Source organism: Phaseolus vulgaris, chromosome 9, assembly GCF_051622355.1.
Source record: "Phaseolus vulgaris cultivar YP4 chromosome 9, ASM5162235v1, whole genome shotgun sequence".
NCBI lineage: Eukaryota > Viridiplantae > Streptophyta > Magnoliopsida > Fabales > Fabaceae > Phaseolus > Phaseolus vulgaris.
Window position 1 is genome coordinate 33883268 of NC_143506.1, and position 17416 is coordinate 33900683.

Genomic DNA, 17416 nt, shown 5'->3' on the forward strand with positions numbered 1-17416 from the left:
CTATGTGTGCCTTTGGTTTTCCTCTTTGATTGGTGCCACAGTGCAGGAAAAGCTTGGTAAGCAGAGGGTCTAAGAAGAATGGTGTTGAGTTTGAAGAGGGAGAACTGCAGCACTTAGAAGGATGCAAGGATGGGTGGAGGAAGCAATACCGGCTTGGAGGATGTTGGAAATTTGGAGATCATGAAGGACAAATTCACAAGCATGCTTTGGAGCTTTACCTATCGTGTCTGAACAGCAAGATCTCCTGGGAAAAAGGGTAGCAGTAACCACAACTGCAACTCTTTTTTGTGCTCATATGAGAATGGCTCCAGTGTTTATTATGCCTCTGTTCTAAGCAGAACAAGCCATGACAGTCCCAGTTATGGGTGCTTATGGAAGCTCTGCATACATTAGCATATTGTAGTTGGTCTTGAAAGGTAATAAGCTGCATAATAGACGCCTAGAACACTGCTCCTGTTGCTGTTATTTTTTAAACAGGGGCGCTGCAGTTGTGGAGTTAGATAGAGGAACCGAAGGTGCAAGGTTTGGTCATGATCATTATTTTGCTATGCAGTTTCTTGGTTCTGTGTGTGTGCCAATTCAGTGCCTACTTTGTCATGTGGAAGCAAAGTAGGATGCTGTAGTTGGTTCTGGTATTATGGGATTATAAGTGCGGAATGTATATGAGGGTATTTTGTTAATTGTATTAGGGGTTGGAAGTTCTCTTTTTTCTCTTTATTCAATTTTTATGATAAAAGAACAAATTATTCTTTCAACATTAAAATAACGTCCATTCAGAAAATAGGAAGTTTTTTTGATAATTTAAAATCCACTTGTAATTGCATGTCATACTTCAATTTAGGTGCATGTTGCTTAAATAAATACAAAATAAAGAATTTTATTGACTACACTTCTCTCTCCATCTGCCTGCAGGCAATAAATTTCATGCACGTCCATTTGAAGAAATAGCTTAATATAAAACACATTGAATAACATTATATTCCCATGAATTTCTCCACATACTTATACAAGTAGAAAATTGAAAGGTAAAATAAGTAACTTTTTGTCACTATTTTTACAAATTATCGTTATATAGTTTCCATTTTCTTAGTTTCTACGGCATTACTAAAAGAATATATGTACATATCACTATTTAAGGGGAGGTAATTAGTTTAGGTGCCATTTTTTAATTAAGTAACTTTTTTCAAACACTGATAGTAAATGTCATCAGTCCAAATAAACTCTTTCAAATGAATTATCCGAAGCATATTATGATAAAATGTTTAGGCATTCATGCTATGATTAATAATATAAAGTTCTATTATTCATAATTTGAAGTACGAAGCACATGTTTTTCGGTTCTACATTATGCATCCATGATACTCTGAACTTGGCCATAGCAAGGCAAAGAAATGCTTTAAAAGAAGAACTAAGAGTAATCCTTGCCAGAATATGTAAAGTAAACTACACTCTTAGCGTGACAATGGTAGCTGTTACACCTCTTATTTTTGCGTATACTTAAAAACACCTTTCTGAACATCAGAAGTGGGTGGTTCAGTTAGAACCTGGAGGGTACTTTGGGTGTGGTGGCTTCCCGTATGGTGGCTTGTAAACTGGTGGTTTCTCTACTGGGGGCTTGTGAACTGGTGGCTTGTAAACTGGTGGTTTTTCTACTGGAGGCTTGTGAACAGGTGGCTTGTAAACTGGTGGTGACTTATAAACAGGGGGCTTCTCATATTGAGACTCATGCACTGGTGGCTTCCCATATGGTGGCTTGTACACTGGTGGTTTCTCAACTGGGGGCTTGTGAACTGGTGGCTTGTAAACTGGTGGTTTTTCTACTGGGGGCTTGTGAACAGGTGGCTTGTAAACGGGTGGTTTCTCAACTGGTGGCTTGTGAACTGGTGGCTTGTAAACTGGTGGTGACTTATAAAGAGGGGCCTTCTCATATTGAGACTCATGCACTGGTGGCTTTCCATAGGGTGGCTTGTATACTGGTGGTTTCTGAACTGGGGGCTTATACACTGGTGGCTTCTCTACTGGAGGCTTGTAAACTGGTGGTTTTTCTACTGGGGGCTTGTAAACTGGTGGTTTTTCTACTGGAGGCTTGTAAACTGGTGGTTTTTCTACTGGGGGCTTGTAAACTGGTGGCTTTTCTACTGGGGGCTTGTACACAGGTGGCTTCTGAATGGGAGGCTTGTAGACAGGAGGCTTGTCATAGTTAGCAAGCCCTTGAGGGGACAGAACCAGAGCTGCAAAGAGCAGAACTAGGAAGCTTAAGGAAGACATGTTGTTGATGTTTTAGTTATTGAATAACACAACCAATGCTTGTTATTTATACTAGTTAGGGGACTTATACTGTTAGATACATGTCTCAGTCTATTCTAGTTATTCTATGACGCACTATCTATATACCTGTCTGTATAAGGTCAATCTTTGGTATGGATTTTCAATGAACATGTAGATGTTTTTGTCTTTTTTTAGTTGCAAAGTTGGAAATTAAAGGTGAACAATTATCTTTTTCACTTTCCAATGCACCGACGTGCTACTTCCTTTGGAGGGACTTAAAATTGTGGGGTTAGTAGTTCCATAATTGAGTAATAGCTAGTTTCAGTTTTGCTTCTCGATCGCTTTAGTAATAAAGAAAAAGTTTCTTCACAGGAGACACTGAATTTAGATGTGTTTGGTTGGTAAAGTAAGAGTGGTGTATTATAAGGAAAACTACATCTAAAATGACTAAAACAGAGTGTAGTACATTACTCTTGTTTTTCTTTTTTCAAGAAATAAACCCACCACGGGAATAACTATTGGAAAAGCAAGAACTTGCATCGATGTAATGTGAACGCAACTACTAACATCAGTTGAAAACTAAGGCACATATATCTGCATACTACTATGGCTGCAACCATATATTTGGCCAAAAAATTGCAGTAAGTTGTTGAGTAGATTCACATGGTTTGATTCCCTGTTTAAGTTGGTCAGCAAATTTCATTATTTTCAACCATTTTGCTAGAAAAGTCCACACACGAGATTGATAGCGGAAAAGTGCACACCATAAATAAAAAAACAACTGTACAGAACTAGCAAAGGTTTTTGTCCGAAAATAGTGTAATTTTTTCACAAATTACTATTTGGTAAATATTTTTTTATAGAATTGAATAAATGGTACACTGTTTTTGGACGATTTTAAAGTTAAAGTCTATTCCATGAATACAACTTTTAAGTTAAAAAAACTCAACGTTGAAATTGTACCTTAATTGTATAACTTTGCCGATTTCAATAATACTCGATGATTTTCTAAAATTAACTTTGAGTAAAGTAGTATTATCATATAATTTTATGTAAGATAACACAATTGAAATTGTAAAAAACTAAAATTTACTTGAAATCGTAATTTTAAAAAAAAAAGTGTACTTTCATAAAAAAAAACCTAACAAATATCCATATATATATATATATATATATATATATATATATATATTTAAAATATGGACATTTCAAGAGTTCAGGAGTGTTTCAATCCTTTTACAACAACAAAATATCTTCATCTGTAAGTAAAGGTTTTCCACAATATAACAGTCAAAACTACACCAGTAGTATTGTTGTCATGACAACACAAACACTAGCTTCCCACCTAACAATTTTAACCCATGATTGGTACATTCCTAGTCATTCTTGCATGATAATTTGGAACTGCAAACCCATACTCGACCCATACAATTGGTCAAAAAACTGCATCCAAAGTTGCATTTTACACTAGAAAAAGCTACTTATAACGATGGTTCTTTAACAACACCTTTTCCATAATTATTACTCATGAAACCACAATTGTCCTTCCCCTCCAATCACCTAGTTTTTCCATAGCTATGTGTCTTCCATCCAAGAGAATAACATATATCCCACGACCAATTATGCCTTTTGAACAAGATTAGATTACCTCATATAAGATGTGCAACATAATAATGCTTCCTTCATAATTACCCTCATATTCATCAAATCCAGCCATTGAACCTGAATTATGTATTGAGGGATCTGTATAATTCCATTAAGAAGGTCATCAACTTCTATGTTAAGGTCGTCCTTGCACCTCAAACCAATTTTACACCTTCAATCTACCTTTAATATTCACTTGTAGTGGATCTGGTCCACCACACAGTTGCTGCATTGAATCAAGCACATCTAGACTAGACACAAAACAACTGCTACTTTGAATCAAACACACCTCCCTTGGCAAAACCAACGAGCAGGATCATTGAGCAGAATCTTCTCCCAATAAGTTAGCACGCCTTCCAGTGTTGGTTCTACGGTATGCAACATTGTTGTCTTGTTGCTTTGACTTTTACACTCGAGCTTGTTTCCTTCGCAACTTCCTTCATCCTTCCTCCCTTCCTTCTATATTCTGCCATTCTTTTCCTCTGTTAAGCATAAACCATTTGTTGGGGTTTTCTGCATGATACTACACATTCTATTTGCTACCATCAAATCTCCATAAGTACATGTAGTTGTTGCCTTATTCTTCTTCCTTTGTCTGCTGCAAGAAACCAACCCCTTTTCTCTTCCTAAACTTGTAGATTTAGATTTTAAGTCAGTGCTTTCATCTATTCCATTATTTTATTTATCTCTATATAAAATGTTTGTTGTGGTGTTAAAGGAGATAGAGAGAATTCAGAGGAATTTCTTATGGAGGTGGGGTTCTAAAGGGAGGAAGATTGTTTGGGCTTCTTGGGAAAAATATTTGCGAGTCTCGTGAGGCTGACGGTCTTGGAATTCTTGATCTAAGAGTTTTCAATGTAGCTTTATTAGAAAAATCGATTTGGTGTCTGGGGACGGATAAGGGCGACTTGTGAAATGATATTCTTGAGTCTAAATACGGAGGTTGGAGAAGTTTGAGAGAGGAAGGAATAATAATATTGTGCCCCTTTGGTGGAAAGACTTGAAGGAGGTTTGGATTTTGGAGAGTTGGGGAAGGAGGTTTGAAGATCGATTCAAGTGGAAGGTTGGTAACGGGAAGGAAATTATTTTTTGGGAAGATCATTGGGTGGGTTGTGGTGATTTGTAAAGCGTTTTTTCGAGGTTGTGTTCCTTGAGCATTTCCCTGAATTCTAAGTTGGTTGAGTTTGGGTATTGGATTAATGGTTCTTGGGAGTGGAAATTAGCTTGGAGAATGAGTCTGTTTGAGAAAAGGGTTTTGGAGAGCCAACTTCTTCAGAAGCTTCAAGGGTTGAGGGTTGAGTTGGAAATAGAAGATAGTTGGGTTTGGAAGGATGGTGATTTTTCAACTTACTCGGTTAATTATGCTTACGTTTCCTTAAGGGGTGAACTAGAAGGGGAAAACACTTCCGTGTACAAAAGGTTTTGGAGGATTAAGGTTTTTCCTTCAGCCCATGTCACATCTTGGAGGGTGTTGGAAAATAAGATTGCCACTAAGGCCAGTTTGGAAAGGAGAGGGGTAGCAATCGAAAGTAGTATGTGTATTATGTACAGGGTGAAAGAGGAGTAGTCTTGTCGCCATTTGCTTTTTAGCGCATAATAGCTTGGCTTGTTTGGAGTCAGTGTTACACTTGGTTGGGTTTGGCGTCTGTGGATCAGTCTGATTCTTGTTATCATTTCTTACAATTCAGGATGTGTAATGCATCTGAATCTTTGGGGGACTATTTGGATCGTTGTAATAAGTGAGATTTGGAAGCACGGGAACAAGGTCATTTTTAAAGGGGGGGATGGTGGATGTTTCAAAAATGTTCACTCTTATTCAATCAAAGGTTTAGTCTTGGGTTGCTTTCAAGGTACCCTCAGCTTGTTTTTCTTATTCTGACGGGTGTCTTGATCCTTGGTTTGTATGAATTTGATTTAGTGTTGTTTTTTGTAAACTATATATAACATGACAGTAATAAATGTGTTTGGCCCATTTATACATAGGTTGGGGTGAATAAATGTGTATAGGCATTGTTTGAACTGTTAGATCAAGTTGAAGATGCTCTAGTTTGCAACAATAACATTTATTCCTTTAAAAAAAATCAAGTTAATAAGCTCCCTGTCAAAGTCAAACCTACCGTAGAAAGGACCAAATCACATTTACCTAAAGAGGTTGTCGATGTCTTCTTCAATTCTAATTATTTAGTTTTGGAGGATATGATTTTGGAACTAAGTTTTGTTTTAATGGTCTTTTGGTTCACAGACCCTTTCAGCTTGAAAGATCCCCATTCTTGTTTTGTCAAGAACAATGGGATTAGAATCTCCATCCCAGAGCTGCTAGCAATAAAGGTTGGGACTTTGATATCAGGGTTATTTCCCTTATAGGAATTGTAGCATTGTTGACATTAATGGCAACATAATTGCCCAGGTACACCATTTTTCAAGAAGTTTTTTTTGTAATGTGGTGGTGAAACCTGGGATGGATCAAACCTTTGTTTTTGGAGTCATCGCACTTGATGCAAACCCACAAAGACCCCAAAACCAAGTCCATAAGAAGATGACCAAAGATGTCAACTATGAAGGTTCATCTCAACAATCAAAGGAAGAATCCATCAGTAGCAGGAATGGACAAGGACCGGAGCACCTAAAGTTCTTCCTGCTAGTCTTCTTAATTGTTTAGAATATTTTGTAAATTAGTTGGGCTCACATGAGGGGTCCAACTAGTAAAGAATAAACAATAGTACGTCTATATAGCAATATTAGGAGGTGAAGACATAAGAATGGGTCCATAAGAAGTCCATTAGGATAGAAAGGAAACCTAGTTTCTAGAATGTATATGATGGTGCGGTTGTGATTATAGTCAACACCCTAAAACCGCACCACTTTATGCTTGCCTATTCTACCCTTTAAGCTTGCTTTCCAAGGCTCCCAAATCTATAAATAGGAAGACCTATCTCATGTATTGACATGTTGAATGAAGACTAAAGTTACTATACACATTGTGTTAGCATTTGTGAGCATTGTCTCTAAACAATTGGTTTTATCTTGTGAGTGTTGTGAGCTCTCAAGTGGCGCCATCTACACTTATCTTGGATTCGATTCACCATCCAAGTGGCGTGCTCATTCACAATTCCACCACTCCTAAGTTTCCTTTCACTCATCTTTTTCCATTCCATTTCCAATCCAATATCAATTCCAAAATATGTTTTGTTCTGTTGTTTCCTTGTTTTCAATTCGGTCCATAGCATTGCTCACTTTGTGTTTGCTTAAATTCCGCACCTAATTGTCATTCATTCTCACCATTGAATTGTGTTTTTCCTTTGGCCTTATGAAAGAAAATATTAATATTTGCATTGTTTTTCCTTTGGCCTTATGAAAGAAAATATTAATATTTGCATTATGACAGTTGTAATGGTTATTATAAATGTCATATCATACCGTATTAAGTAATGTTTAAAACTGTCGTTATTTCCACTAAAATTTGTTTATTCAGTTTCAAAATTACGATATTTATAACCAATATATTGTGTTATATGACATCTGCTACAACGGTTATCAATTGATCGTCATATTAAACTTTGTGACGGCAAAAAATTTAACGGTACACGATACTGCCATATACGTATAATGTGGCAGTTATAAACGTCAAATAATACGAAAATAACCGTCTATCACATAATTTATTTTTTTTAAGTAAAATAGTTATGTTAAAGAGTATAGATGGAGAACTTTCTAGCATATATAGCCTTAAAACTTTCTGAGTCAGTCCAATCTCCTGCAACATAACTTTACGTTAATTTAGGTGCATGCACTTTAGTAAATACCAAACAGAGAGACTTTCATTAAGCACTGTTCTTCAGACACTGCCTCACAGAAAATTTCATGCACCCCCGTGGCACGACAACAACCTAGGATTCATATTTAAGTTTTACGATTAAGAATTAATCAGCTGAGACAGTTCATATCATTAAAAGACTTTTCTATTCATAACTTGAAGCACAGATATTTGATCCCATTTTACATTCATGCATATTCTTTGGCCAGAGACGGTAGAAAATAAAGCTTGAAACCAAGAAACTAAGAGTAAACCTTTCCTTGTAAGAAGATGTATATTATGAGAGCATGAGAATGGAAGTAATAGCTATGCCTCTTATTTATTAAACACTTAGTACGTGTCTTATGATCATGCATCAGAAACGGGTGTCATCAGTGGGAGGATACTTCGGATAAGGTGGTTTCCCATATGGTGGGTTGTTAACTGGTGGCCCATAAACTGGTGGTTTTGGAGGCTGTGGGTTGAAAACTGGTCCCCTCGGAGGATTCTCATGTTGAGACTCATGCACAGGTGGCTTCTTGTACACTGGTGGTTTCTCAACAGGGGGTTTGTGAACCGGTGGCTTGTAAACTGGTGGTTTTTCTACTGGTGGCTTGTGCAGAGGTAGTTTTTCTGGTGGTGGCTTGTGGACAGGTGGTTCCTCTGGTGGTGGCTTGTGGACAGGAGGTTTATCTGCTGGGGGCTTGTCATAGTTAGCAAGCCCTTGAGGGGAGAGAACCAGAGCTGAAAGAAGCAGAACTAGGGAGCTTAAGGAAGCCATGTTCTTCATGTTTTAGGTACTGAATAACACAACCAGTGCTTGGGTTTTATAGTACGTAGTTGGAAGCCTTAATGATAAGTGCATGGCTGAATGTACTAGTTATTTCTATGATGCGGTGGATAGTTAGCACCTTTGGGAAGTGTTGAATTTGTATGATTATGTATAGGAGATGGTGTTTTGTTGTAGTTGCAAAGTTTGAAGTTAAAGGGGAACAGTGAGAAGTACATTGGGAACATATTTCTGATTTTCAACGCACCGACGAGGTTGTCCCCTTTAGTTTTGGGATAATTTGAGTTGCCTCACCGAATAATTGAATAGCATGGGAGAGTAGTAGCTACTGTGTCAGGTGTTGACTCAGGGTTACTAACAAAGAAATTGAGTCTTCACGTGGGAGACTCAATTTAGATATATGCCAAATTAGAGCATCATTTGAATATGTATAATTTTGTTGCTGACTTGTTATACACTTCTACTTTAAGTTTACATCTAATTAATGGTAATATATAAGTAAAACATTACTTAATGATTTAGTACAATTTTTTATTTCAAGAAAGAAACCTACCACGCAAACCTATTGGGAAATGGATAAGAGGTTGGGTGTTCACTCCATCAAAGTTGTTCCTGCACTCCATCAATATTCTAGAAATACTATTTTACCCATTTTTTAAATTAATATCCGAAGATATAATTTTATTCCTTTTTTAAATGATTTCTTAGCTTTTCCGAAATTTTTCCAAAACACCTTTTCTGGAATTTATAAATATATTCTGAAAAACGTTTTCTAAAGATTTCAGAAAGCATTTTTTATAAAAGATTTTTGGAATAAGATTTTTAGAACGTGTATAACATGTTCTGGAATGTGTTTTTCGAAATAAATTTCTAAAATATATATTTTGAAAAAAATTCTAAAAGGAGACTGAATTAGATGGGATTGTGATCTTTTTACCTATTTGATGGGGTGCAGGAAAAACTTTGTAGGAGTGCAGGAAGAAACACGTAAAAAGTTTAAACTAAGGCCCATATACGCATCTTTAAACTGCTGTAGATGAAAGCGTGCAACATTTGACTCAACCAAATTCTTTTCTACCATTCTTATCTTCCTCTAATATATAAATTTATTTGTGCTCTATATTAATTGAAATGCGTATTAATAGAAGGATTATGTATTGAATTGATTCGTGGATTGTGTATAATATTTTTTTACATTCATTTATATTTTGACGAAAATTTATTTTAATAGTTTATTTTGATATTTATTATTTATGTGATAAATTCTATGACTCTATTCTGTATACCAGTGTGTTGATATATATATATATATATATATATATATATATATATATATATATAATTTATCACTGGAGGGTCTCTCGTTTATCTAGATTATATGATATAGTTTTTGTTTTATGAGAATATACAATTAATGTTTATAAATTAAATTTTAATTTCTAATTATAATAAAATAATTTAATAGGTAAAAGTAATAATTATTTTAGTTTATTTAATTAGAAAAATTAATTAATCAATAAAAGATTTATATAATGTTAATATATATATATATATATTAAAATGAAAAACAAAATTATAAAAAGTTGGTAGGACTGACCCACTTAAGCCATGTTTCTGTAGATGAATGACGGGCAGGTTAAATTTAAATTGTTTCTGGGTATCTATATTTGGGGTATTTATTTAAATATATGTTCTTTTATCCATAGTAAATTTTTCTTACTAATGTTCACATGTATAGATATTTTTTATTATGGTTATAATTGCCTCTAACATAATTATCAAATTTTTAACGATTTCTCATAATTTTGTCTACTACCAAACCTTTTTATCTTGATTTTTTTATGACAACAATTTATTTCTTTTACTCCAATAATATATTATGTTAAATAATTAATCAAATAACATGAATTAATATAACAATTCAAAATTTAGTTTTCAAAAAAAATAAATTTTAAACGTGATTAAGTAAAGTCTGGCTAGAATACCAACTAGAATAATTTTGTTTTTAATTTTTTTTTATTAAAATAAAGAAAAGAGAATTTTGAATTTTTAAAAAGTAATTAAAAAATTATTTTAAAAAATAACTATATATATTATAATAATTAAAAAGTAACCATGTGAAGAAATAATTATTTATAAAAAATATATTTTAAGGAATAATTATTTAGAAAAATATGTACGTAAGGAAACTTTGTTAGAAAAATTAACATTTATAAATTTTGAAATAATTTATTTTTTTAGTCCTGCTTTGAAAAAATTAATAGAAAAAAGAGAAAAGAAATATTTTTTTTAAAAAAAAAATAAAAGTGTTTTATATAATTTAACTTATTGATTTGTGAAAAATAGATATAATAATTAAAGTATTCACAAATGGACGCTCATGTTTTTACATAACTATATTTTTATTCAAAATATTTATTTTTTAAGCTAACATTTTTTATTTCAAAATTGCAAAATTTTAAATTTCTATTCCCTTATTTTGAAATATAAAAAAATCAATTTAGAATTCAAGTATCCGGATTGAATTCTAGCTAGTATTCTGGCTAAATTTAATTCAATTACGTTAAATGAATCATAATATTTGAATAATTTTAATAAATATGCTGTTGGGGGTAAAAAAATTAAAATGTGGTATTCTGAAGAGAAAAAAAATCTTTTGACTCAGGGTATTTATAAAGTTTCGGTTTTTTTGGCATGCATATGAATGTTCTTGAGTTAGATTATTGAGTTTTAATTAGCACACCCATTTTTAATTGGATAAGATAATGATCACAAGAAGAAAAATTACTAAGAACTAAAACTTTGTTCTTGTAATTTTAATTTCAATTTTATTTCCACTTGATCTATTAATTTTTAATTTTTTTAAATTTTAATTTGGTCTTATTTCTCGATTAAGATAGGTTTTGACTGTTAAAAATTATTCTATTTAAATTGTGATAGTTTTTTTCTCATTTAAGATAAGCAGGGGAATTGAAGCAAAAATATTGATCTGTCCAGCACATACCAAATGATATAGACGTGTTAACTACCAAAGATAAATATAAACCAAAAAGGAAGAAAAAATAACAAAAGACAAATTACAAAATTAGATGTATTGTAAGTCAAAAATAATAATTACTTCTTATATATATATATATATGATCAATTTTTTATTTGATTGTCATTGCTTTTAAATATGAAGTTGCATTAAAAAGTTTATGAAACTAAGTCGTCAATTATTTTAGTTAATTGTTCAATATATCAAACACAAATTTTATTTTTTTCAACCACATTAATCAATAATTAAACTTGATAAAGTATTGACAATTTATCACTAAAATAATATTTTCTAACATTTAATTTACAACTTCATATATTATTATTTTATTATAATGTTATATTTTTATTATTATAATAGAATATTTTATTATAAAAACAATTGTCAAGTGAATATAAATAACTAAAAAAAGACAGTTTAAAAAACACTTTTCCAATACATTAATGTGTTGTTTGAAAAAGAAACTCACTTGACAAAAGGTAGCAGTCTTGTCAGCATAGCATATGTTTTACACTAAAATCAATCACGTAACTTAAAAGAACATAAAAAAAATGAAAGTTTGGCAGAAATTGATGCATGTAAAAAAGTGAATCCATTTTTCTAAAAGCAAACGCGTTCAAATTATTCTTGTCCCAACACAAGTGTGTGGCGAATTGTAATCCGCAATGATATTCTGAGACAAAAGTCATAAAGGTTTATGTTTTCCACAACACATCAAATGATAAAGACATGTTAACAAACAAAGACAATTATATACCAATAAAAGAAGAAGAAGAAAAACAGCAGGCAAATGACAAAAACTACTTGTATTATAAGTCCAAATGCCTAATTTTAATTTGAAGAGTTAAAACCTATTGGGATAAATTCTTTCAGGAAAAATTTTAAGAAAAAATAGGAAAAATATACACTTCAATGTTATATGAAATTTCAAAAATTGAAAAATTATATTTTTACGATAAGTATTTAATATTTTATAAGTTAGAAGATTTTAATATTTTGAGAATAAGCTAACAAATTATAGTTTTTTTTTTGAAGTATTGAGTTTAATTTAGTAGCTTAAATATTTGATAAACTATAAGATAAGATAAATTAGATTGAAGTAATAACTTTTGTGTGACGAGGAGAAAGAGCTACATAATAAGAAAACTAGTATGAACAACATATAAAGGGATCATCATCTGAATCAAGTAAGTTATTTTATATAAGTATCATAATATAGTAAGATCATTAAAGGCTTAACTAATCATGTGAAAGAGAGTTTAATATTAGAAGAAATGTAATTTAAAATCTATTTACGAGATTTTTTTATGGATAATAACAAAATTTACTATTCATGAACTTTAATTCAAGGAGAAGTTTAATTCTACTTCATTAAAAACCTTCCAAGTGTAATTTACTAAATTATATTTTTACTGATTACCTGGAAGATTTATCTTTTAGAAATTAACCACTGAAGCCTCAATTCAATTGGGATCAGAATATCAAAATTATGATCCAAATTGAGAGAAGTGTAATTATAATGAATAAATAAGAGCATGTTTGTAAGATGTGAACACACACTATTACAAGAAAAACAACGAGATTAAAAGAGAGAAGAACAACATTGAATCAATACATCAATGTTCAAAAGTAATCAAGAGAGGGTAGGAGGCAATTATTATATTCTTCTTATCGAGTGCGGTGTCCCTAACCCATCATTCTATTTTTATTTTTTATTTTTTATTTTTTTTATAAAAAACTTTCATGTTAGGCATCACTATGCTAATTGACATTTCAGCTAGGCTGACACTTTAAGTAACAACAATCATTTGCCATCACATGAAAAAAGTATTATTAAAAAAAAGAAAAGAAAGAAAATACAAAAATATGGAAAGACTAGACCAAAACTCATATATTAACAAAAACGATACATAGGTAGACTATACCTATTAATAAAGAATTCTAAAAACAGACTAGATGGAAACCTATTATACAAATGAAAGGATTCTCTATGAATAAATCATAAATTAGCCAACTTATCAGTACACACATTCCCTTCACGAAAAATATGAGTAACCCTAAACCTGATTTTTCCATAGTAATTAAGACAAGTATTCCATCGATATGAAGCATCCAAGGAACATTTGTCCTAGCAGTAAACACAACACAAATCAAGGCAGAGTCACATTCCAGCCAGGCATTAGTAAGACCCAACTTTTGAGCTTCCTCCAAAGCAAATATAACTTCATAAAATTCAGCAACCAAAGCAGTCTGAACGTCAAGAAACGTAGAGAAAGCTCTAATAAACTTCCTCATACTCCCACGAAAAATACTTCCACAAGCGGCAAGACCTGGATCCATAACTTCATTATTCTGCTTGATTAGTGTATAATTAACATGGGTAAGGAACTTTTCATTTTTTGTCTTGATTTTTTGTCTTGATCAAGTGAGACGTTCTCAATTGATACGTTCTCAATTGATACTTTTTGACTTAAAAAATATATTCTCAATTATCTTATATTTAATGTCGTGCTATTTTGAGGGAGGACAAATTTAAATTAAATGTAGTTGAATGTTGAATTGAAGAATTTCAATAAATAAAAATTGATAAGTTCATTTATCTTTTGATGTAAATTGTTGCACAAAAAAATTATGGTAGGTTGATTTTATGTTTTACTTTGTTGACTCTGTTTTAAAAAATATATAAATTAAATTATGTGTAGTTGAAAGTTGAAACAATGATTAAAGATTTTTAGTGTTGAAACTTTAGGCTTGATGACTAATGTACAAATTTTGAATATTAATATTTATATATATGGATGTGATATAGTTTACGTCCTTTAAATTTGTATTTCACATATTATTTATTTATACAATTAGCTAAATAAACTAAGTCAATCATCTTATATAAATTATCTTTATATATATATATATATATATATATATTTATATTTAGAGAGAGACTTTTTAAATTTTCACTCTTTTAAATTCATCATCATTTTATTTATCTCGAAATTAAATTTTAATAATGTGTTGAAATAAATAAGGAGGAGATATCTCAATTTACTTATTTTTTATAAATCCAAAATATAATTGATATTATGTTTAAAATGTTATTTCTTATAAAATTTAATTATAATATAATTTATATATTAGTTTATTTGTTTAGAATAAATTTTAGGATTAATTCACACTACAAAGAAAAACATGAAATAGAAACCAATTTTTAGATACTAAAATAATTAATTGCAATAGTAACTAAATTGGAGATCATTTTAGAAACTAAAAAAAATGGTTTCTAAATTAGTTTCTATTATTGTTAAATAGTTTCTAAATTTGTATCTAATTAGCAACCAAATTTTTAACTACCAATTATTTAGTTTCTAAATTTGGTCTTTAAAATTTTAATTGCTAATTAAATATCAATTTAGAAACTATTTAACAATAATAAAAACTAATATAGAAATGTTTTTTTTTAATTTTTAAAATAGTCTATAATTTAATTACTAATATAATTAATTATTTTAATATTTAAATTTAATTTTTATTTCATGATGTTTTTGTTGATTATTTTTATTCAAAGGTTGCACCGAAAATTACGTATATATGTAGAATATATGGTTACAGTTATCAATAAAAAAACACTTTTGGTATATTGAATAGGGACACTAGTTAAAGTTTTTATTTTAAATTAGATAATATAAAAATATATACCATTAAAGATAATTATTTTTTTATAATTAAATTATTTATTAAAATATTGATGGACACAACTATTCACCGTTTTTATCTTTTAAACGTGTAAACCATAATGATTAAGTTATTTTATGTATAGAACAGTTGAAAGAGAAATATTCAACTTATTCACACTGAAGATCTCGACATATTATTAATCATTATTTCACTTTTAGCATAGAATAAACCTTGCCTGCCTAGGGAGTAGGCACGGGTAGGTCTCCAATATTTTATACTACCCTACAAATCCCCTTTTATTTTTATTCTTTCACAATCATATCTTTGAAATTAAAATTTTAAAAATAAAGTATGTTTCACTACTTATGTTAAAGTTAACAAAAATTATTAAAAGGGAAATGAGTTCTTAAAACCTATCATGATTTACTTTTTCTCATACATTACTTTTTAAAACTTTTTACAAAATAATTTTTTTAACTTTTTAATGATTTCTTAAACTTTCTTATTATAAAAGAAGACAATAAAACGAAGAATATATCAATAGAAGTATACCAACCAATATAAAACATTCGAAATGAACAACAATATAAACAAATAAATATATTAAAATAAACAACAAAACAAATATATTTTCTAATTTAGTTGTATATTCTCTTATTTGTTAGATGTACTCATGAGTAATATTATAAGAAATTATTAAATAAAAATTAATTTTAAAAACAAAAAATAATTAACTGTTATATTTTATTAATTAAATTAGATACTATTTTAGAAGCTATAAAAATTATTAGTATCTAAACTAGTTTCTATTATTAATAAAAAATTTAAATTAATTTTTAAATTAGTATTTAATTAGCTACCAAGATTTTAGCTATCAACTTTAGAATCTAAATTAATTGGTAACTAAGACTTTGGTAGCTAATTAAATATCAATTTAAAATTAATTTATAAATTTTATTAATAATATAAACTACTTTGGATACCAATAATTTTTGTAGTCTCGAAAATAATATCTAATTTAGTTAATACAATAACTAATTATTTTCGATCTCTAAATTTGATTTCTATTTAATGAGTTTCTTGTAGTGAATGTTACGGGTAAGAAGAAATATGGTGACAAGGTTGCCATAGTGAAAATATGATAATAAGGTTATGGTAGACCAAAGTTCAACAAATCTTTTTAATTGTATGTAAATAGTTAAGTGTTAAAAATCTTTATGATCATTACATAGTTTTAGACATAAATGTATAGTTTAGTTGAATAAATATAAGTTTAGTTGAACAAATGTAAATGTTATTTGTTGTGGTTCGTCTGACACATGTAAATATTGTGCATATGTTCTTCATCTGATAACTTTTTACATGGATAGACAATGAGTATACTTTGCGTGACAGAACATTAAGTATTTCATAATATATATCAAACTTATAAATGTTTATTTTATACTTACAACAAATGCTCATTTCTTCATTATTCTAAAAGGATCTTACAATGTTTTGTCTTTCAAGATCTCTTGAAGAATATATTGAAAGTTGCTCCATGCAAACAACTGTTTTGGAAAAAGGTGGGATGTTAGTGTTGTGAAGTCAACAAACTTTATCAAGTCTTGCGCTAAGGTGGATAAAAGTTACCTATCTAGACCCATGAACCTTTGTCGTGTTCTAGAATTATTTTCAAAGAAGTCGCACATTTAATGCTTAGTCAAGAGCATTTACTAAGTTTTAGAATGGAGGAATCAAAATGTCGAAGCAGCCAGATGGTCAGAAAATGATTTTATTAAATAAAAGGAGCCAAGGAACTAAGGCACTTGAACACTCACAAGATTAAGACCAAGAAGCTTCTGATTTGCAAGAGCCATGGCCTGCACAGAAGAAGTTGGGGCATCATTAGCGTGTTCACTTGAATGAGTAAGATGTGTCGTATTCCTTACAGAAAAAGCTTCATTTATTTGATAATAATCTATTTGAGAAGCCTCAAGACAAACATTTGATATAGCTTTTGGTATTGCAAGGACATGAGCAGTTGTAAATAATTTATGTGCCAGCAAAAACACTTAATCTTTAACTTTAAATATGCTCATATTAGTCAAGACCAAAGCAGGTTAACACTAACTTGTTACAACACTTTAGCTGCATCCCTATGTCCTTTTATCTTTGCAATTACATGCAGTCCAAGCCCACGTGCCTTCTCTCCACTCATTATAACTAATGT

At 30.6% G+C, this 17416-nt stretch overlaps 2 protein-coding genes across 2 annotated transcripts; both read right to left on the reverse strand.

Annotated features, from left to right (window-relative positions):
* Positions 1 to 1276: 1276 nt before the first annotated feature.
* Positions 1277 to 2360, reverse strand: LOC150025273 (uncharacterized). Its single transcript, XM_090295082.1, has one exon. It carries the CDS (start codon positions 2266 to 2268, stop codon positions 1534 to 1536), a length of 735 nt encoding a protein of 244 aa, XP_090151208.1. The 5' UTR covers positions 2269 to 2360; the 3' UTR covers positions 1277 to 1533.
* Positions 2361 to 7849: 5489 nt separating this feature from the next.
* On the reverse strand, positions 7850 to 8510 carry LOC150025274 (uncharacterized). The gene has a single exon (XM_090295084.1). The coding sequence runs from the start codon at positions 8493 to 8495 to the stop codon at positions 8082 to 8084; it is 414 nt and encodes a 137-aa protein (XP_090151210.1). The 5' UTR covers positions 8496 to 8510; the 3' UTR covers positions 7850 to 8081.
* Between the last annotated feature and the right edge of the window lie 8906 nt (positions 8511 to 17416).